Source organism: Centrocercus urophasianus, unplaced genomic scaffold (genome assembly GCF_019232065.1).
Source record: "Centrocercus urophasianus isolate 14NV4802_14NV808 unplaced genomic scaffold, USGS_Curo_1.0 seq_28, whole genome shotgun sequence".
NCBI lineage: Eukaryota > Metazoa > Chordata > Aves > Galliformes > Phasianidae > Centrocercus > Centrocercus urophasianus.
This window is the reverse complement of record NW_024884844.1, coordinates 9,253,354-9,277,028: the sequence shown is the minus strand read 5'-3', so window position 1 is coordinate 9,277,028 and position 23,675 is coordinate 9,253,354. Positions and strand designations below refer to the sequence as shown.

Below are 23,675 nucleotides of genomic sequence, written 5' to 3'. Positions count from 1 at the left end.
AGTGTTAAAAAACAAAAATGCAGTCTAGGGCAGATTTAAATATTTGACAGAACAAAGTCCACCAGAACCTTTCCACAGTCAGCCCTATATGCCCTTTCTACACAAAGAAACTTCCACGGAACTCATGCATGGGAGACTGCAGGAGTACCAACTCCAATCACGCATTACCACACAGCACACACCTTCCTGTTAAGCAGCACTTGAAACACTCAGCAAGCTATCCCCATTTCACAGTGTACAAGTATTTATGCGCAAAGTCTTCAGTAAGGCTTACCTTTTTGCTTTCTTCCATTTCATGTTCAAACATTGCATTAAAAACTGGAGATCGTGCTAGAGCAAGAGAGGTGAATATTTATTAAACATAACCAATTTTTAAGCTTTTAGCAATTTTAGTAACAAAGTAATAGCAATACAAAAGTAGAAAGTACCTGCAAGGACAGACTTATGTGCTTTGAATTCTTGTCCTCCTACGTAAAAACTGCAGTCTGTAAATCTTGTTGTTTCCCAGAGATTCCCTAAATCTTCTGCTAGTCGACATTCAGGTACCTTCAAAGTGTTTGTGTTAGACTGTCCTGATATATTCACCGAGTCTTGGACCACGCTTACCTAACAGAGAATCACAGCAAGACAATTCTTTCATAACTGAACGCCAACAGTAATTAAATTACAGCACCTATTGCTAGAAGCTCAGCAATTCCAAAGCAAAGCAAAGCACAGTGGTGTCTCTGGCATTAGGCCAGAACCATAAAACAGTTTCTTACAGTTTACTTACAAGTAACATAAAACAAATAGGATTTTACTTATAGGCTAACGTTGTGCGCTTATCCAACCAAACGATAAAAAAGCAACAGTAAGTCAAGAGATATGGTTCCTTTGACACCATAAATACATGTTAATTCTATTTCAAAGATAAACTAACACTTCAGTCTTCACACATTTAAGTAAAGTGTACACAAAATCAGGTTCTAAACAGATCAGTAGGATCACTAGAGCACAGAAAAGATTTGTAAAATACCAGTGGCACAGCTCTCTTGTTACCCCATATTACTCTCGCAAGTAATTGTTTCTTCAAGCAATATTAAAAGCCATTATTTGAGAGGTGCATGTCAACAGAATATAAAGCACAGTAAATAAATAATGAAATGCATACTCACACGTTTTAAGTTTTCTGCAGAACTAGATAAACTGAGATACATGCATCTGAAGTGAATGCTACCACTACTCTCCATGCTGAAGTCTTTCACATAAGTAACAGAACGATAGCATTCTTACTTGCCTTTGTCAAATACCTTTGCATTCTAACTCCTTTTAATCAGTCTGTTGGGAAAATGCTCAGCAGGTTTTATTTCTGTTGTCTGAGAATATGCATCTGAGAATAAAACCTTCCTTAAAATAAAACCTTCCTAAAGAAGAAAAGCTACGGGATTTCAATTACTGCAACTCTCAAATGCAGAAAATTAGAATTACATATGAAGAAAATGCTGATATTGTTAAGATTGGTGCTCTGCTTGATTTCTAGAGGCAAAGCAACTGGAATAAATCTGGCATAAAGCAAAAATAGCACAGCTAAGCTTCACAGAAAGTCAGTGTGAACCAACCAGCTCAGAAGAGGATGACGATCCAATTAAGACAGCAGTTTGAGGATTTGGCTCACTGACTAATTCCCTTTCATCCCATACCCCCTTGTGATTATAAAAACTTTCCTTCTATTCTTCCACCTTTAAAAAAAATGGAATAAAAACATCTTTTTCATTTTCACAATAAGACTGTATCTTTAAAACATCCAAAGATCAAACCTTCGGTTTTCACGCAAGGCAATCTCACGAAGTATGAATATACACAAATGGAGTCCCAGCTCCACAAAGCTAATCATTTGTCAACGGAAAGAGTTGGCTCCTCAAGACTTCACCTTAATTTTCTGCTCCAAGTTGCCAGCACAGATATCTCTTTCCTTGTTAGCTACAGACTTTTCCTAGAAAGGTCGTCTACATATTCTTTACATTTACCCAAGCTGGTCTCCAACATTTCAGAACGTATTTCAGAATGATTTCCAATATATATTTGATGGTTGTGCAACACTGTATGAGTTATTCTTTTTAGATGCAACCTGAACAAAATTTTTTATCTCCCATAGCTGAATGAACGTATTGTATCATCTATTGGTAGGATCTTCAGAAGTCATTACTAACTTACAAATCTGATGTTTCATGTATCACATATCCAGGCACTATGCTTACAATCTAAGTGCTTTGGGGTTCATTGTAAATGAATCATTAAGATTAAGCTACAATCTAATCATTTTAACACTAGAGTCATTTTTTTCCCCCCAAAACACTTCATACTAAATATTTCTTTCAGGCGCTTCATAGTGGTGTTCATAAAATAACTCATGAGAGTGAAGCTCTTTCTTCCCTAAAATGCAGGATGAGGAGACCCTAAAAGTAATTGCAAACAACCTATCTTAAAGAAGAGTAGTATTTTAGGCAGGAGATCCAAGTACTCCATGAGGCCCGATGTACTTACGTCATAGAAAGCTATGCAAGATGCAGCTTTTCACACTACAGTGGCTGCACAGATCCTTTTTAAATTGTATATCCTCGTGTATGTGGATATATAAAAATATACGAATTATGACTTGCCCAATTTCAGTAGGCAAGATGACAGCTAACAAGGGAAAAGTCATCGCTTTCTTGAGTTTGAAGCTGGTGGTCCAACAGTAAGCGTGATAAGCTGTGATACTCCAGACTGCTCTCTATGTAAGCCATCTAAGAGCTGCAAAAGTACTCCATAGGAAAAAATTCTGCAGATAAATTGCTGTTCTATCAGCAAATGAAAACAGTTGCCAGACTTTGGAAATCTCAGACTCTGTGGAACTACAAATTTGACCTACAGGCTTCAAAAGATAGTTACATAGTTATATTCAGTAGGGCTGGCAGGGGCAGCACTAGATTTTGCGAAGTATTTGACCTAACCCTTCTGTTTTCAGTCCAAAGACATATCCAATGATCTTGAGAACATCCTGCAGCATCTTGGTACACGCTGCCTGAGAAGACCAAATAATCCTTCTGCAAAACTAGCAGGATAAACAGGAGAAAGCCAGTACAGGTGCTATTCAGTGATCGTTACTGAATACCCACCATGTCCAGGAAGCATTACCAAGCAAAGTACAAAACCTTTTTAGAAAGGTAAGTCAGTCTTCAAATACAGATACAAGTAGGAAGGTGAACACAGAAATAAGCGCTTCAAATTTAAAAAGACAAATTTCAGACCCACATACAAATACAAGTCCTTCAAAGAATACCTGTTATTTTTAGTTGCTGAAGAGCAAATAAACCTATTTTTAAGAACCTCCATCTCCAATCTTTTTGCTCGAATTTGAAACAAATCAGAAGATATTCTGAAACCCTCACTGCGTGTAACTAAAATGTTGTACTTCTTGCAACACTTACAATCAGGGTAGGTCAAACACTTGAACACTCAAAACTTCTCCATGTTTTGTAAGGAAACATAGTTATGTTCAATTATTAGCATCAAGACAAAGTATTTTTGAGAGGAAAAAAATATCAGCATTTGTTCCCTCTAAAATTAAAGACAGTTCCAAAAATGAGCACTAAAAGCAACTTATAGCAAACCATTCATAACAAGAAAAACTCCAAGTGAGGAAATACTCCTGAGTATCCCTGCAGAACCATAAAATACTTGTTACCTCTGCTTTTATCACCAAAATAATTGTATTCATAACAAATTTATCATGCAGCTAATTTAACTTGTCTATGTGAAAATAAGATGCGCTATATTTGCAATATCCAGTCTCAGGGGCCACATTTCAATTACTCTTCCTACACAGCATAACGACATATAATTAAATTGTAATCTTGCCAAGACAATTTTACACATTTCCTGTAAATACACAGATCAAAGCAAACTTATTAGCAGTTAAAGCATCTATCATCCTCCTAAGCCACTAATCACTCCATGGCAGCAGAGACAGCCAGTCAACATGCATTTAACATACACAGTTCCTATACTGCAACTTTCTCTAGTTTCCATTTTTAACATGTAGTAAGCATTTCACTCAATTTTAATATGACATCTGAGGTTACAAACAAAACCAATACTATAAAAGCATCTCATAACATTCCAGAAAGTTAAGCTTATACTGCAGTTTTCCATAATCATTCTCAGTATTAAGAAATATCCCAGAAAACTTGCATTTGTTCAGGAAAAAAAATTCACAGCTGCTGTAAAAATCAAGTGTTTAATCGAAAAAACCATTCACTGATTAAAGCCACAAATAATAATATTGCAGAGTAGATTCTAGCCAGCAGTTGTGCTTTTATATTTTTTTTTTAAATGCAAGCCAGCACACAGATATTTCCTTTTACCTATCCAGTGATGAACAATTCTTTAATTCCAAAACACCACTTCTTTATTTAAAGGAAACCTTAATAAAATGATACTCCTACAGACACCACACATCAGCCACCTTTTCATAGATAATTCTACAGCAAACTTCAGTGTACCCTGGCTGATTTGTGGAGTTTACAAGCAATCATTTCAGAATTGTTCTTCACTTCGATACATGTGTACAAAAAAAAAAAAAAAAAAAAAAAAGAAACAAAATACAATGTAGACAGTGTAAGCAGTAGCAACTCTTGCCATATCTATCACTTACAGAAAGCAACTGTCATAGAGCTCTTTAAATGAACATAAAGCAGAAACTTTGGGCTTTTTAAGGAGAACAAAAGCTTATATCACACCCACCTCACAAAATAACGTCAGCTTGTCATCCGGTAAAAGACCATTAGCTTCATCTAGTAAAAAATCTCTTCGGATAAACTTCTTAAAACCCCAATCCTTGCCTTGCACAAACCGATACGCTCTTTGGCTTTCTGATAAAAAGACAGTTATGTACAGATCAAGCAAGTCAAATACAAATATTACCAGACATTAACATCTGAAAAGTCTATACTACCTGCAACTCAAACCACAGCATCTCTTTAGATTTATCTTAGGCACCAACCAGCAAGAGAATTTTCCAATTCAAGCATAAGAATCCAAACAGAAACTGTTCATCGGGAAGTACCGTGACAATGAATTTGTCATCACAAATGCATGCTGACAACACTTCTGCAGTTGTCAACAATCTATTTCAGCTTCTTCCTGAAACAGAAAATCTTGTTTCCCAAGTTCAAATTACTTCGGAATAGAGCAAAAGAGCAGAAAAAAAAAAAGAAATGAAAGCTTTCAGCTAACTATTTCTCTGGTTGTAAAAACATATGTTGACAAATGTTTTGTTTTTTTTAAGCTACTATGACTATTTTTTTTATTATTATTATTTTTTTAATTTAACAATTTGCTGTGACCACAAAACCTTTTATTTTCCCTGTTCTAATGGTCTCAGCCCACAAAAGGGTTCCCATGGTCATATTAGTGCAAATACATGCACTGAGTAAGGTTAGTCACTCTACGTGGCACGCCTGCTATAAGATGGTCATTTGTTCCACAAAATGGACCACAGGAAAGTACACTGTATACTTTTATTTGAACATAAAACATGGGAAGTTATATTTAGAAAGAGTGCAGAAAAGAAAAAGAGCAAGAATATTTCTGAAGTTATAGTAGAAACTTAAAAAAAAAAAAAAAAAAAAAACAACACCACACACATTCTCATATGAGGGGCTTCTCTTTAATTCCAAAAAAGCTGGGTGAGAAATTGTATCAACATTCACCTGCTATAAGAACGCATGTAAAACACAGAAGCAAAGGCAAATGCACTTACTGAAGTGCAGTGTGGGACCTCGAGATGAGGGAACCAAAGTAGAAGAGTGTTCATGTTTTTATATCTGTACGCCAAGAAAAAAAAATTGTCTGCCGTTGTAAAAACACAGTTTAGGTTTTTGGCATCTCTGTCAGCATTTTTCACTTTTTTTTTTTTTTTTTTTTTTTTTTAAAACCAACTTTCCAACGTCTCACAAAGCCCATGAAACTGAATAAAAAAATAAAATCAAATTTATTCAGAAGAAAAAAAAAGTTCTCTAGATTCAGTCCAAAGCTTTGTTCTGCAGCCTTAGATGCTACTGCTACCAGCAAGAACCAGTATCAGCCCTCTGAAATTACAAGATCAGTAGCCATTTAAACATACAAAACTGTAGAACTAAAACAGCACAAAGTGTTTTCTTTCTAATGAAGTCAAAATGTTAGTTTTACCTATCTCATATAAGCATTGCTTGAAGCAGCAGTCTGTGCATCAATTAGTAACAAAGAATGTCTGAAGTTGGGCATCATTACATGTTATATATAAAAACAGAGCATCTCCATGAGCAGATGGTAAATGGCTGGAAAGACTAAGAATTAAGATTTCTGTTGGCAATTTCCCAAGATGAAAATATGTTTAATTTCTACAGTGTCAAAGACAGGACTGATATTATAGCATAAACTGAAGACATCTATTCACTGTATTTTTCTTGTACCTTGTGAATTCTAGCATTTAGAATACCAATAAGCAAATGATCTTCAAACCCCTCCATCCTACACTGAACAGCCCTCACTGAGAGCAGCTCTCACACCTTTACTGAGAAAAGAGCACAACTGGGTGCCTTTCTCATGTGTCTGCACAGTCATGCACAACAGTGCGGGGAAGAAAAAGGAAAAATTAAGAGGCCTGTGTACAATTGCAGGGCTAAGAACTCATTGGCCTCATGAAGATGAGTCTTGCAAGGACTGACGCAGTAAAATCTATCAGAGAATGAATATGGAGCAAAATATGTACATCTATTTCTCTTCCAAGGAGTCAAATTATTTAATGCATTTAGATTTGCACTCCGCTTTGTGAATTTACCTTCAAGATTACAGTGGGTCTAGTTACACTAGGAGAAAGTAGCACAGGAATTGCCATTTTCAACCAAAACTTTAAGACCCAATATGCAAAGAAATAAAGGCAAGTTAGAGATTGAAAACCACAGAGCTACACAAAAACAGTAACTAAAAAACCTAAAATCAAAGCAAACCCTCCTGAAGATTTTGGAGCTAAGTACTGAAGAACGACAGATGTTCAAAAAAAACAAACAAACAAACAAACCCTGCACTACAAGAAGGGAAAGAAAGCTTACATTAAATTGTTGACCTAAATCAGATTTGATGATCTTTTTCATATCCCACTGAATATCTGCCATATCTGGCTGAAAGGTAGCCTTCAGAAGTCATACTATCATTTATGTTTTTACTTAGCATACACTAAAATATTTTATTTCAATGCTCAGTCTAAAATGTCCACAGCCTGCTACACTATCAGGGACCTTACAGTGTTTAGTGTTAAGAAAGTCCAACTTTCAGAAATGTTTCTATAAGAATTACAGCTTTACCAAAAAAGCATTTCCAGTAAAGGTTGTGCCTGTAAGACGGAAAGCAAGAAGGCAATTAAATCAACTCATCAATTACTACAAAGTCTTTGAGTTCCTTGGGTATGAGATCCATGTTTTTACACTAATTAGTGTAAATCAGATGAAGTAGACAAAAACACTCTAAAGGAGCATCTAAAAAACATTTATCCTTATATAATATGGCACTATAACTTTCACTGTAGTTAGAAAAAAGCAAAAACAACTCTACTAACAGGAACCAAGAATAAACTGCTAGAAAAGTTAGGCTACAAGAATCTAGAGTGACAGAAGTTAGTAACCCATTGCAATTTATTGTGCTCAGTGAATAGAACTGAGAACTGAGTGAACAGAACTGTGCGAAACAAGATTTTTAATTCAGTTTCTAAAATAATCTTAAAGAAGGTATTTCAAGTTTCCTTAGAGTTAAATTCTGTTCAAGAGAAAAAAAATTACTAAGCAAACCTTCTGTGGAATGTTCTTATAAGTCTTGTGAGATTCTCTTACCCATTGCTTTAGTTTCTTCCCTTTTCGCATTCAGCAGTGAGAATTTGAATTTTGCTCTGACTTCACTTTTTGGACAACTGACTAAAAGCAAGTATAATGACAAGTAGTCTTTGCTTTCATCATCTAATCCCTTTGGATTCACTCTCAGGCACCTAAGGGAAAGGAAAAAATGTGCCTTTTAAAATCCTACACAGAATAATTTCAAATAGATATTCATTTTTTAAAGAGAGAATGCCATACCCCATTAAAACAAGTGTTTCCCTACTTCAAACTATGAAACCAGAAGCAACCTGTACCTGCAATTAAACATCACAAACAAAGTTTTGATACTTATTTGTAACTTGAATTTTCAACTTTTGCTAGTGAAAACAAAACAACAAAAAAAGCAGTTGCCAGAATGAAGATCTTACCACTTCATTTTGTCATTTGGCCCTGATGAAAATGTAGAACTCTTTAAAACTTCACCCATCTCTTCTCGGCAGAAACTGAAGTTATTAATGGTCCACATGTAGGAAAATTTTACTACTTTGACCTGAACAAAAGACGTAGAAAATTTCAATAAAATATAGCTCGTATATCAACCATTAGCTGTGAAAATATTAGACTGTCAGCACAATTCAGTGTTTTTAGGGTTTTTTTTTTTTGTTAACAGTAATTATGAATAGAAAATGAAGCTGCTGGAATTCATGCAAATTACCTGTGTGTAACACCAGCTTTCAGCCACAGGTCCACTGGACATCTCCCCAGGAGGAGGTGGGGTGGGAACCCTTGACATTGCCACTTACTGCAGGTTGTAGTATCTAAACAGCAATCCAAACTTCAGCAATTCTTCTAAAATAAAAACAAATATGAAATGAATATAGATTTGGTTGCTTTCTGTAAGCATGGGAAAAATATTATGTTTTGATCCTCAGTGGATGGTCTCTTTCATGTCCTCCAGGTACCTCTTCTACTCTAAGAATTACTCTCGTATATTAAAGCCTGCTGGCATGGGAATCACTCCAAATGATGCACATATAAAGCCTTCGAGGAAAAGCACAATTCTCAGTTTTCATCAGATGAGAAAGCAGATGCTATAATCAGCTGTTTTAACAGAACTCAGTGAACAAAGAAAAAAAATCACCAACTAAGTCTCCAGAAAGATAGAGATCACCAAGACGTTCAAGTGTAATCAAATACACAATTCAGCAGGCCTCCCATAAGCAGCAGAATTTTTCTGTCAAAATAAAACTAGTATTTACTCATGGCAACCCTTGGTATTTAATTAGAGCTTTCCACAAATGTTAACAGGTGACAATCAGCCACTGTACATGTAAGATCATGGAATTTGCTTGGTCCTTCTTTTCTGTTTTCCTTTTAAGTAGGAGTCACAAGTATTGCATAAGCTGCATTTACACAGACTTTGTTTAGTGTTCACAATTCATTTTGATATTCTAGACAAAGCCATCCAGAAAGAAATTCCTTGAAAGGATATATGTGAACATCCCTCTTTCATAAAGCAAGCATTTTGGTGCTTATATGACCATTATTTTTGGAAGTACATCCTACTCAGTGATAACAACCAACGCTATTACCCAAACAGCTGATGGAACTTACATAGAACTATAGCCTAAATTTTTTTAGAGTTTACTTCAGCTTCACTCAACCCATCTGCTCTTCAATTCTCCAAAGTTAAAGAGAAAGGAATAAGAAATACAGACCATTCCTCACTGTCAGATACACAGGACCGACCCAGTTCTAATACGTCCCTAATTCTTTCAGTACTTTAGGACAGGCAGCTCCTAGAAATCCATGATCTTGGAAGAGGCTTTGGAGGGCTCCCTTTGTGAAAAAGGGCCTCAAAATTGGCTGTATTGTAGCCTCTCCACCAAGTGCCCAGTAACCTCAGGCCAGCTACCAGTAGTTGCCTGTTCCTTCCTGCCTCAGCCAAATCAGCCTGACAAACTGAGAGGTGACATCTGAGATTTTACATTGACAGCTGGACTACATGATCTCAGAGGTCATTTCCAATCTTAATGATTCTACAATCTACATCATGGGTGTCCAATCTTTTGGCTTCCTGGGCCACACTGAGGGAAGAGAAAGTCTTGGGGTGCATATAAAACATACAATATAGTTAGTGTACACAAGTACCTCGACTTTTTTACATTATTAAAATACTAAAAAAGGGCAACAGAAACAAATCTAGTGGGTTGGACACATACGGTCTAAGTAAAGGTGGTTAACTGTCACTCCATCACTTCCAGTTCAGTCTGTCGCTGCACCTGGTTCTACATTGGGCATTTGTGCTTGAGACTGCTTCAACCTGCTGCGTGGCTTTTGTTATTCACTACAACTTCTGACAGAAGCCATGACTAAGTACGTTTGTCAAGTCGTTCACAAACTTTGGCTCCTCATAAAGTTTCTAATTACTGCTTGACTGACTTCTCTGAGCTCCTGACATGCCTTTGCAGAACAGAGAACAAGAACTTTGAACAGGTAAGATATACTGGAGTCTGAGTTTAGGAGTGTAGATTGTTTATTGCTTGGTTTTGCTCTGTTTTTAAATATGCCTGAGTGCATAGTTTTGAAGAATGCAAACCAAGCCCAGCAAACTGAACAAAGGAGACGGTCTGGCAAGTCGTACCCAAGGACTGCCAGAGAGCAGTGGGTAGCTATTGGCAATACTAATAATCTACCTTAAATAACTTCACCTGACTAATTAATCAGGATTTGGAGGCAGTGGTACGGATATTTACCAAAATTACAAGCTGAAAGCAACGAGTCATAGAAACGCTATCCTGCACACAGAGGCATCAGGAGAGGAAAGAATTTCCTCCCAGCTGGTGCTGGTGCCCAATTGGCCACATGTTCCTCACCCCCAGATAGTGACACAGGACCAAGGACAGACTGAAGGTGAGAAGAAAGATGCACCTACACGCTTAGCTTTTATTCTACGTACTATACTTTGCTTGGGGAAAAGACTAAATACTACCTTGAAGAAAAGTTTATGAATCATTGATCAGCCACTGTCATCAGCTCAGACAAAGAGGTTTCCAAGCACCAATCCCCCCTCACAGCCTATTAGATCAAATGGCTGGGAACAGACAGAGCTGTAGTTCACAAAACCTGTCAGGGAATCACGAGGTGGAATTAAATCAATAAAGCGCAGGAAGACAGGCTTGTTATCTGCAGGATGAAACCACTTACTCAAAGTAACACAATTTCACTCTGGAATCTGCATTTAATCCTCTGCACGTCGTTGTGAACAAAGCATCAGAGGTGATAGGACACAGCCACGTAACATCCTCCAACAGTTTTCAGGCAATGTTATAGCTGTCTGGACAAGGCTTAACCAATTCCATTTTGCTAGGAAGACTTCTCCAACCACCAGAAGAGGCATGCATGATTACGTTCACTTGGAAACACTCAAAAGCTTTAGGGGATGAGGACAAAAATTTCTGGCTTTAAAAAATGGAAAATAGGTATATTTCTGAAACGTGTCAAGGAGCTTACTCCTTTTTTTTAAATAAAGTGATATATCCATACTAGATGACACGCAGCTGTTACTGACAACTCTTAAGACTCTTGAGAGTTTACTCTATCTTACTTCAAAACAAGGGAAGAGATGCTCAAAAGTACATTACTTAACCTGCACTCTTATATCCTGAACAGAATGAGCTTCTTGCTTCTCCTGGCTTCTTAAGGTACTGATGGCAACTGCTAATCATTCTGTCAAATAATCCAGTCTCTCTACAACTCAGAACTTCACAGAGCTCAGCACTACTTGCAGAGCAGGAGAGGGCAAGTGGAGGAAAAAAAAAAATATATATATATCAAAGTGGTTCCTCAAAGCACATTTCGCAATTGAAGTACTTGCCTACTCAAAGAAACATCTGAATTGAACTCCAATCTAACTGAAGTTGATTACCATTATTATTTGCTCGTGGAGTGTAAATAGAATACAGACTACCCCCCATAAAAATTATTTACACTGAATTTCATTAAAAGCTGTATTGGTTGTTCAAACTTTCCTTCCTGTAACTTTAAAGACACCTTCAAAGATGCCTTATATGTAAGCATCATGTTAAATTTCAAGCATACTGTCATGCTTCCCTTACCAACGTTATATTCAAAAACTCAATATTTATGAAGATTATTCTACATAAAGTAACTCTTCAACTTCCAAACTACAGAACTCCACATTCAGTCTCACATCTTGTGTTGGAACCAACAGTTTTTATACCTGAAAAATGACAACATATTAAGGAAGCACTGCAGGAATATCAACAGGAATTCTCTAATCCCTCAATAGTAAATCCACAAAACGCTTCAAAGCTTAATTGAAGAACTGTCCTTAGTGTTAAGAGGATCTTTTGCCAGCTTTCATGTAACAGTGGAAGCTCAGTGGAACTACTATACCCTAGTATTTGTTTCATCAGGGTAGTTGTAGTATTAACATGCGCTTGTGCGCCTGTTATATAAGTAGTGACCATAGCAATGGTCTTTCTATTTATCTTTCTATTTCAATAAAGTATTAGCCAACAAATTACTGATAGAGCTGGACAGACAAATTGCTTTCCACAAGACATCCAATGATGGCCTATCTAGAGGCCAATCCTCTAGAAAGGCACCCCTGCCTGCCAGAACCAAACCACTGATCAGTCTGCCAAGCAAATCAGTGACCCCATCCCACCCTGTAAAAAGCACGGGGGAAAAGCACACCACAAGCTGGAAGGGCAGTCCTTCCAAGGCTCTTCTCTGCTGTCCCTTTTGGCAAAGGGTTCAGCCTCCAGGATCAAAGCACTTCCCTCCCCTGCTGCATTTTGGCACATCACAGGACTTCAGCGCTCACCACATGATAGAGCTGAGCAAGAGCTGGTCAGGCACAGCATGGGCTTCTTCTCAAGTTCTGTCCAGTGACTGAAGAACAATGAACATTTAACAGGAAAGTCACGGTGCACTCCTAAACCATCATGGGACAGAGTTTCCACAGGCCAAGGAGCCTGCTCTGCCAGAAACAAACATCTCTTACATCAAGCATTCAATAGCTAACAGAAACTAGAGTTACTTACTGTCTCAGAGTGACTGAGGTTAGGATCATTTAGCAATGATTAAGGAAAGCCTAATAGACGAGTATGCCAAGCAAATCCCACATGCATGTCTTGTGTATTTCAACTGAATGGCCAGTTTTTCCTGAAAGGGGCTGAACATCTCAAGGAATGCAAAGCTGTGATGAACGTTCCCCACCCTCCAACCTTCGGAAATACTGATATTTCATCACTGACTGAAAATTAAACAAAGACCTACTTTCTGAAGGTTAACTGCTGAACAACACAGTGTTCCTCCAAGTTTTTATTCCAAGTAAACAGGTAGTTCAGAAACCACATATAATTTGTGTACTCCCACAGCCAAAACTTTGCAGGTTTTGGTTGTTTTTTTTTTTTCTTTTTAATCTAAGGTGGCAAGTCTTCTAATCAATAAAATCATCTTACAGAAACCCATTCAAAAATAATAGAATCATAGAATGGCTTGGGTTGGATCTTTAAGATCATCTAGTTTCAACCCCTTGCTATACGCAGGGACACCTCCCTCTAGACCAGGTTGCTCACAGCCCCATCCAGCCTGGCCTTGAGTGCTTCAAAGGAGGGGGCATCCACAGCCTCACTGGTCAGCATCTTCAGTGTCTCACCACCCTCACAGTAAAGAATTTCTTCCTAATATGTAGTATAAATAAACACACACGAGCTACAGAGATACCACTTTCAGTTTAATTTGAGGAAATATCACCAGAGAATAAGTTTATTTACTTTTCATGAGTTACTTTTTAAAATTGAAGGGAAATTAAAGAGAACATACCAAATTGTATTAAGATTCACTCTATCTGTTCTTGGGTAAGAGAAAATACAAAAATGGACTCAAAGGTAGAAGTAACAGAAATGAACCAGAGCAAAACAGTCAAATCTGAAGGGAAAGACATTTTCAGGCCCCAGACTAAGTACCTTTTGAATTTCCCATCTGATTCTCTGGTCTGATGCTCTACTTGATTCACAATTCCATGTAGCATCAACTTAAAAGACAGAGCCATGCTCCTTCCAGCTTGGTGCAGAAGTACTGACTGCTGTAAGAACCTGACCAGCTGGGTCGGGCTTATCTCAATGAGGCATGGAACTCCTGAGCAGATTAAATCCACAAGAAACATCTTCCTCTCCAAATCTTAAAGACATAAAAATATCATCCAGTTGAAGAGAGAATGTGAGTTTTTTTGTTCTTGTAAGCTGATTATGCTTGGGAAAACTCATAAGACCTTAGTAGTAGTAAGAAAATGTGGTAAAAGACAGAATTGTTCTTAATTGGCAGGATTTGCATTTCCTCATGACTGAGCATTATAGAAGGATTGCTACACATTTCCTATATAGCAAACTGTATTTTATAACCAAATTTTCTGCTGGATGATACACAGCACAATAACAGACATTTGAAGGATCTGTTTAGCTTAGGCAGTTTTCCAATTTATTCAGTGTCATCATTTGCACCTCTGAAAATAGACTCAGGATATACCAAAAAAATAATTGAAATGTAGTGTTTAATATTTATTGAATCTAATCTCTATCACTGTTGCATTTGAGTGCTTCGAGTAACTGATACTTAACTGTGGATTTTATATATATATATATATATATATATATATATATATATATATATATACACACACACACACATACACACAAGTGTGTGTAGGTCTTTATATACTCCCACCTCCTTCACACTGAAGCTGTCGACTGAACATATACTACATCTTAATGTTGCTTGTAGCACTTCCAACACAAGAGTTTTCTTTTCAGGGCAAGCAGAAGGGAACAGCAGCTGGGTTACACACAGAGAAACCCTATGGAGACTTACTGAAGATGTGCAAGGTCTGTAATAATTAAAAGGAAGAGGGTTTATAGAACACAATACTAAAAATGCTTACTTAAGCATGTATTTACTTGGAAACTACACAAACCTAAACCAGTTTTGGGGCATAAATCACAAGCTCTAGCTGCTTCAGGATAAAGTCTCACCATCACCAACCTCCAGTACCCACACCATGAGCTGAACAGTAACTTCAGAAAGAAAAACCAATGCCCTGGCCTGTCTTGTGACAGCTGAGAAACTACGCACGCATCCCCCTCCACCCTGTGCCAGGGACACTGAACTCCAGCAAAGAGGACAGACAGCTGGGGTCAGAAACATCTTAAAATAGCTACAGCTGAGACATCAATTTAAAAGCACATCCTTGAGGTGGCTACAGCAGAAGTCCCAACAAGGCAAAACTGACCCACGTGCAAAACACACAGCTTCTCTAGAGGATGGCTTTGCAACTGTTAGCGACAGCACTGAAGATGGCAGTTCAAATTTCACAGGATTATACTGTTAGTTGTAAAAACTGCAGCTGAGTATGTGTCACTTACAGGCTTTTCTCTGAATTCTATTTTCCTTAAGCTTCTGAAATATAAAGATGATCTTCCTTCAGCCAAGAGGAAACGTTGCCTAGCAGAGTTTGAACTCTGCTAGTTTACATCAGCCAAGCTTATTAATAAAAATCCCTCAGCCTCGTGTTACTATTCTATAATACAGGAAACCGATGATGTTCCATATTAGATAACCTAAACTATTCCCTATAGGACTCATCTGTACATTTCCCTGGAGAAGAAATGCAAAACTGTTTCTTACAGCATTTCAATTTCATTTTAGTCTAGTTTTATGGCATCCAAAACATTGGCATTTCCACCACTACTCTTCCCGGGAAGCTATTCTATTCTAATAATCTACTGCTGTCATTTTTTCCCCCCATGGTATAGAGCCAAAGCGATCTTTCTCCTTCCTTAGTTTCACTCCATTTCTCTTACTTAAATCATTGTCAAGTGGAACTACACTAAATGAAGAATTACTATATATCCATATAGTTCAGTTACACACAATCAAGAATTTACCAAATTGAAAGCAGTAACCTTGATTTTCTTCCTTGCATAACAACAGTACCCTTCTTTGGAAGATTTAGTTCATGATGGTTAAAGGATGGGGAGGCTGTCCTTTTTTCATTAAGTAGAGGAGTGTAAAGCATTGTACTGCACACTTTGGAGGTGGGAGCTTTCATCTACTACAGAACAACAGCAGCATAACGCTCTGCTCACTAACCCTTGCAGATTGTTATTACCTGCAAAATTCACATTGAGATGCTAACAATTGCTTTCAGTAGCCAAAACCTTATACTAACAAATGTTATCAGATGGGGTTTTCGATCATTTACTTCCCTGCTACCTATCACAGCAACAAGTGAACAAATCTGCCTACACAGCTGTATCACAGAAATGCTCTGATAGGCACAGCTCATCTCAAGCCTATTCTATACCTCATACCAAAACACTCACAAAGAATATTACATTTTGTGGAAAGAGCAACAACTTACATCTATATGCCGGGAAACTGAACAAAAAACCCCTACACGTGACTTCCAAACACCAAAAGAAAATTCTGCCAGAGAACTAGACTGCACTTCGATGCTAGCTCACCTAAACAGTCTCAAAAGAGAATTTCAGTGGACTCGATATCAGAAGTCACCCACAGCAGCCGATTAAGCAGCACCACAGTAGAGGCGGGCAGCTCAAGAGCTGAGATGCACTTTCACTTGCTCTGGTGAGTATGAAGTAGGAACTTCTGAAGGTACAGCACTGTGAACACATCTGGTGAAAACCATCACTACCAATAGAACCTGAAACAGGCTGAGACAGATGTCAACATGATCACACAATGTTAAAAAAAACAATCCTAAGAGTTCTTAACCTGTGGAGGCTGGTTTCCAAAGCTCAAATACAAGTACACAATCTTCCCTACTCAGCTGTTTCAGAAACAACCTGGTATTTGCTGTTTTGCAAAGCAGTATTCACCTTTTTCTCGCCCCCTCCCCCCCCCCAAGAGCTATTGCTTTAAAAGTTGCTGGAACTTTTCTAAGGCTTTCAATTTCCATTGAACCATTTGCTCCCTCACAAGAAATGATCACTTAGCAACAACTGCTGTGGCTTTACAACACTGAGCCCCACGGCTTCCCCAGCTGCTTTTACTGCAGCTGCAGGCTGCTTACCTAGGGGTAAGGGAAAGAAAGCAGGGGATGGCCCACATCAGGCAATGCTCATGATTGCCAGAGAACTCGTTCCCCAGAAGGCTAAAACATCATCTGTTCATTTGAAGAAAATCCATGCAAGACATTTGAGGATTAGCACCAGGGCCTAGGACTACATTTAGAGCAATAGGAAAACACACTGTCTTGCAAAAAGCCCTAGTGACCCAAGTGTGAATACATAAAATCTTACTCACCCTTTGCTAAGCAGGATGTTTGCTCACTTTTTTCACCTCCTCACACCATCCTTTGTTCCCCTACACAGACTGTGTTTTACTGATGGTTAAAAGGAGCAATAAGGCACACAACAAAGGCTGCTACAGAACCGCTGGGGTGGCAAGGCTTATCCGGGCATGGTGAAGCTGATCTCAGTCTGACAAGAGCAACTGAGCTGACAAAAGGCAGCAAGTTCAATCAGACCAAGCCTTGATCGCTTATCAAAAACATCTTCAGCTGCTTTTGCAAGATTGCTGTGAGAAACATGCTCAGCAGAATGCTGCTAACTACCACTGCAGCCAGCTGCATTTGCTGGAGGCACAGCTTCTGGCCAACAGGCTGAAGTCCTGGACACAATGGCCTTTCAACTCCACCTGAAGTCAAATCTCTCCTTGCTTGACTCTCATCCTCAAACACCAGAGCATATGAGGGCCTCCACAAGACCCAGTAAGTCACTTTGCTTCCATCTTCAGAGAGGCTGAAAGCAAAGCTGCCTTCTGCCTGTCCACACCTGTCCTCCACCACCCAACAGCTCCACGAAACTGCTTTCACAGAAAAGGAAAACAAATAGGCCATTTACTGTCAGAAAATCAAGAAGTCACTAAGATCAAGTGATTGCAAACAGACACATTTTGCCCATAAACATTACAAGAGCCTCTGGGATGTTCCAGTATAAATCAAGCCACATGTATTTGCCATACCTCTGCTTTCGAGTCAACAACGTGCACAGTGCTTTTGTTTTTTTAAATTAAAAAAATAATAACTTCACAAACAATATCACATATTTCACATTAACGATTCTTCCCTTTTGACACCATTAGTTCTTTTCCCTCATGCAAAGAGCTGCCAAAGTCTATGCTGGCAGATACTGCACAGATTAAACACATCAAAACTAGATTACACTCAATTTATTCCTCTGAAACCACATACACCAAACACACTACCAGTCCTAACAGCAGTAAGCTCACATCAACTGCAATGCCTGGTACAGCAATGTGCTTGCTATACATCAATCTACTACTACCCAAAGAAGCTAACTAGAGATTTCAGATAATTTGGTTTCTAGTCTAACATTAGATTGATACTACTGCAGTTTTGGAAGTCTTTAAATGAGTTTATGTAGACTGCAAACAGAAGTTTCTGACTGCATAGAAAAAGCAGCTAAAATCAGGTACAAATTTAGTTGTGTGATTAACTGCTGAAATTATCTTCACACACATCAGAGACATGAGCTGGAAGTACTGCATTTTGTTCTCTTTTACAAGAACAGTTACTCAGTTTGATGCTTAAGTATCAGTGCGGCCAGTAAATGACGTTCACTAAAAGCAGTTTAGGAAGTTTAATGTTGTAACATATTACTCCGTCCCAGAAGTTGAGGCAAGCTGTATCAAGCACTTGTTGGCTAAATTCATTACCAAACAATTGTGCTGATTTTATCTTCAAGAGTTTTGATTACAATTGTCTCTGAAAATAAACCTAGTTACCAAAGAATCCATCTGTTTGGAGCCACTTTCTTCAATTTTAAGAGCACTGTTTTGTTGCTGAGGTAATGTCTACAGATTAAGCAATTCAGAGCCTTACTGTGTTAAATGCTGCAGACAGTCAACAAGTCCTTGCTCCAAAGAATTTTAAGAAATCATTAGCTAATACGAATCATTGCACCCATACACTAAGTGCTCAAAATAAGTGACTCGTCTTCAGTTTTCAACTGAAAGCAGTGGGTTTGGGTTATTTTGTTTGGTTTTTATTTGAACATTGCAAATGATCACCCTTCAGAGGCCACAGGCAATGCTAATGGAGAAAACAGATCCATCAATTAGAAACTGAGTATGAATAAAGAAAGCCAGGAACAAAACTTCTGGGAAATGTAGTTTTCCAAAGAAAATGTCAACATGGAACAGAGAACAAGAAAGTATGACACCAGAGGAGAAAGTTACAGCAACTATTCCTCAGGCCAGAGAGAGCTGTTTCTACATGCAATTTCAGCTGCTCAGGAAGCAACAGCTGAGTTTAAGGCAACTAACCTCAAACCCTTTAACACCCAAGCATAATTAATTTTCCAAACATTTAATACACAACAAAACAAGGCATTTCAAATAAATCAAGTGCAAGTCATCACTTCCCACCATTCCCTTCATTGCCATCTGTAGCCTTGAATGAAAACTGACTTGCAAGTGACTCGACCAACTGGTATGCGAGCACCTGGGAGGGGATAAGCATTAAAGCAGCAGTCAGGAAGAAGAGAAAGCCTGGCTCCCAAGTTTCATCCGGAGATCCTCTCCACAGCACAGCACAGGCTGGTACAACAAGATGTTCCCACCCCGTGAACTCTGGAAGTTTCCCAACTGTTGGAGACATTCCCTCCACCAGCAGCACTGCCTTAGCCAAGAGCTACTCTATTGCATTCTCCCTGGAACACAATTACTTTTTCATTCTATAAAGCAGCAAGTTAAATGACATGTCAAATGACAAATTCAAGTTTGTATTACTCAAGAAGGAAGGTCACAATACAGTGCAGAGAGCAAACATGACTCCCATGAAAGCAGATGGGACTTAACACCAACTGTTCAATATTGAACCCACAAAGTAACACTAATTAAAGGCTAAGCAGTTGTGCATTCTACAGAAATCATACAGCAAGAAAACAGATCAAACCTGAGCTTCAAACAGCTTACTAGCTAAGCAAGCTACAGCGTTTCACAGAGATACACTCACAAAAAGTATATAACCACTTTGCTAGTGTTCATGAAACCTCTCAGTTTCATTCTGTACATTCAGAAATGAATTCAGGGAAAGCACATTAGATATTTCTAATGCTAAAAAAAAAGTTGTTAAAAGCATTTAAGTATGTATAGGAGCTTCTTTTATAAAGACTCACCACAGAAAACCTCTCCTCTGCTCACCTAGCATTCACCTTTACACAAAGTCCACTTAAAATCAGTTAGTCCATCTTGAGCATCTGAACAAGCAGCATGGAAAAGATGACAGTTTTTTTCCACTGAAACAACTGTCAAATTCTCCAACTGTGAAGCAGGACAACATACTAAATTGGGTTTGTGTCACTTTTGCTGAGGACTTCCACAAAATGAAAAAGAGTAGTGATCAACAAAGAACATTTAAAAAACAAACATTAAAAAAAAAAAAAAAAAAAAAAGATAAATGGCTTTGGGGAGATGCAAGGTAGCATCATGAGTAACTCACTCAGGTAATTCAGGAAATCTGTATGTATGATCTCCCTAGATTATTCCATGCTAATGAGTCCGTGAAACAGCAGGAGCATTCCACTTTCCACTACATTTCCTAAATGCTTCATGCAAATACTGGTAAAAGAACACTGGCAGATAGAAGGAATCTCTTTGCAAGCATTCAGACAAAGAACACATAAAAACCTTTATAGCCAACAAAGAACAAATTTAAAGCTGGTTACCAAAGGTTACTGAACAAAGCTATTAAAGAAGCAAAATGGTATCGTGAAAGTTGACGGATTTTTTGCTTAAGTTTGTTCCAGTACTGAACACAGTCCTGCCAAAGCACACGGTTGCAACAGATAAAAGCACTACAAAAACACAATACACATGCTATATAACATAGTACACACACTACTTACAGCCATCCAACAACAGCAAGTGGCCACCCTGTCTCAGAAACAACAAAACTGCCATTATGAATCTCCCTCTACACTTCACACAGCAGCAGAAGTTCTCAATCAAGCACAAACTACATGGAGATTTCCTCTTTTCATTTGAAGCTAGGGTTCCTGAGAGATTCCTTTTGGGATGGGTGGGACAAAGAGCCATACGGAAACAGACTGTGAAGTTTCTCAAGAAATCAAAGCAGAGAAAGAAATCTGCTGTGAATACATAAGTATTTTAAAGAAGGAGGAAAGAACCATGAGCAATGATATGGAAACCTCTTGAACAGCCCTCTCTGAGAGGACGAAGCAGAACTCTATCACAGCTTCAAGCCAGGAACAGCAGCTCCAAGACATCAGACAGTCAGGAAGGCAAGGGCTTCCTACATTACCCTCAAAACCTGGGAGTGCAAGACATGACAAAACAGTGTTTAGTTATTGGGTTTTACTTCCCCTTCAGGACCACCCCTGTTGAGTCAGGAAAGGATTGCATGTTCCTCCAACTTCACCATGATCACTGACTTCTGCAGCCATGCAATTCACACCAGTTGATGTATCAGTGTATTGTTACATTAGCCCATCATTGACAGTGCAGCCTATCAGCTGATTTGGTGTTTCCTTAACCACCTCCACCAACTGCGATTCCTAAGACAAAGTGCTTTAGTATTTGTAGTAACCTAAAAAGATACAAGAGAGAATGACACAATACTGACATTTTTTAAATTTAAATTTGCTTTCATAGAATCATAGAATCTCTAAGGTTGGAAAAAATCTTAAGGATCATGGATCCAACCATGGAGTATTTGGTACCTATAAAATCTTCAAGTATCAGGTCGATATGCTAATTAAAAGCAATCTTCTCAGTTTGATTTTCCTGGACATGATTTAGCGAAGGCTTGTTAAGATTAATACGGTCAGATTCTAGTTGGTCTTGATGACTTTCAAGCTCTTTTCCAACCTAAGCAATTCTGGGATTCTAATAGCCAATTAGGTACAAGGGCACACACTGGAAATCCTTCACAAGCATCCAGGTTTGTCCCAGTTACGCATGACAGAAGGACATGTGTAGGACATCAGAGGAGGGCCACAAAGATGATCAGGGGACTGGAGCACCTCCCCTACCAAGACAGGCTGAGGGAGCTGGGCTTGTTCAGCCTGGACAAAAGAAGGCTACAGAGTGACATCATTGCAGCCTTTCAGTACCTAAAGGGAGCCTATAAACAGGAGGGGAGTCAACTCTTTGAAAGAGTTGATAACAGCAGGACAAGGGGAAATGGTTTTAAGTTGAGGGAGGGAAGATTCAGGTTGGATGTCAAGGGGAAGTTCTTGACTCTGAGAATGGTGAGGTGCTGGAACAGCTGCTCAGAGAGGCTGTGGATGCCCCGTCCCTGGAGGTGTTCAAGGCCAGGTTGGATGGAGGCCTGGGCAGCCTGGTCTAGTATTAAATGGGGAGGTTGGTGGCCCTGTATGTGGCAGAGGGGTTGGACATTCATGATCCTTGAGGTCCCTTCCAACCCTGGCCATTCTGTGATTCTGTGACCAGGTGGAGAAAGCAGATAAAATATTTTACAGTACTTTCAAGTATTTTTACTTTACAGTGACTAATAAGGTAGCAATAACCTTTTATAAAGGAATATTTTACTTCCTGAAATAAAAAATCCAGCTGAAACCGAAAAAAAAAAGAAAAAAAAAATGAAGAAATGTGGTAGCATTTGTTTTAAAGCACTACAAACACCTGAGCAGCCATACAAAGAGCCTCAGCACCGCTGTGGCACAAAGCCTCCCAACCATACGGAATAGCTATCAAAATAACGCCTTCTGCAGAGCTGATAAGAGCAAGGAACGACCCAGCTGGAGTCCCACAGCGCTTCCCGGCAGGAGGTTGGAAACAATCCTTTTTGTTCAAACGCCATTCCTGTAACTCCTGACACCGTGTCAAAAGTTAGGAACACCTTCCCGAAGCGCGGCCGCCTTTCTAACTGCACATCCGCGCCCGCTAGAACGCGGCCGAAGGCCGGAGCGCCTCGGGAGCTCTTCTGTTTCACTTCTGCCTCCTCGTTTCCCTCCTCTGACGTTCATTGACGCATTGATTCACCGGCGGATTTCACGAGATGACATCACCGGGTGAAACCCAGCCCCGCTCAGCCGCACTTCCTGCCCATGTGTAAGATGGGGGCACGCCGCACCGCCGGCACAACCCTCGCTGTTATTTCACCTCCGCCAAGTTTTTTCAGCACCCCCAAGCCCAGCTGTTGCTGCGAGACGGGAACTTCCCCGCAGGACGGCTTCGCACCGGTCAGCAGCCGCACGCACGGATCCCACCCGCGCGCACGCGAAGCCGGCACGGGGAGCTCGGCGGGGCCAGACCGGGCCCCCCTTTACCCGCACTACCGGGGGAGGCCCCGCTGCCGCTCCCTCAGGCCCGCAGGCCGCTGCCCCGGGGCAGGGTACCGGGCCCGCCCCTCCGCGCAACAAAGGCCTCCCTCCCCCCCCGCGCCCTGCTCCCTCCCGCCGTTCAGGCGTTACGTACCGGAGCGCGGCGGCTCTCATAGCGCCGAGGCGGGGGAAGGCGTGGCGGTCACCGACGGCCGACGGCTGGAGGAAGAGACGAGGTCGGACGGGAGCGGAGCCGCATCGCTGCCCGCACCGAACCGCGCCGAGCTCACCGCCGGTACGCCGCGGCTCCCGTACAGCCCAGCCGCTGCCGCCGCACTTCCGGACAGGGAGGGGTCACGCGGTGCCGCGCCGCGCCGCTTCCATCCGGGGCCTTGCGCGAGGCCACGCCCCTCACCCCCGCTCCCCC

At 39.8% G+C, this 23,675-nt stretch overlaps 1 protein-coding gene across 1 annotated transcript in view; it reads right to left on the bottom strand.

Moving 5' to 3' along the window:
* The window catches only part of SPOPL (speckle type BTB/POZ protein like), a 33,681-nt gene extending 10,172 nt beyond the window's left edge, over positions 1-23,509 (bottom strand). Inside the window, exons 1-7 of the mRNA XM_042827307.1 lie at positions 23,403-23,509; positions 8,584-8,717; positions 8,297-8,418; positions 7,887-8,038; positions 4,765-4,892; positions 429-606; positions 275-330 (exon numbers count right to left, since the gene is read on the bottom strand). Of these exons, the coding sequence (XP_042683241.1) occupies positions 275-330; positions 429-606; positions 4,765-4,892; positions 7,887-8,038; positions 8,297-8,418; positions 8,584-8,661 (714 nt within the window). The 5' untranslated portion in view covers positions 8,662-8,717; positions 23,403-23,509. The remainder of the gene's footprint in view (positions 1-274; positions 331-428; positions 607-4,764; positions 4,893-7,886; positions 8,039-8,296; positions 8,419-8,583; positions 8,718-23,402) is intronic.
* Positions 23,510-23,675: the final 166 nt, after the last annotated feature.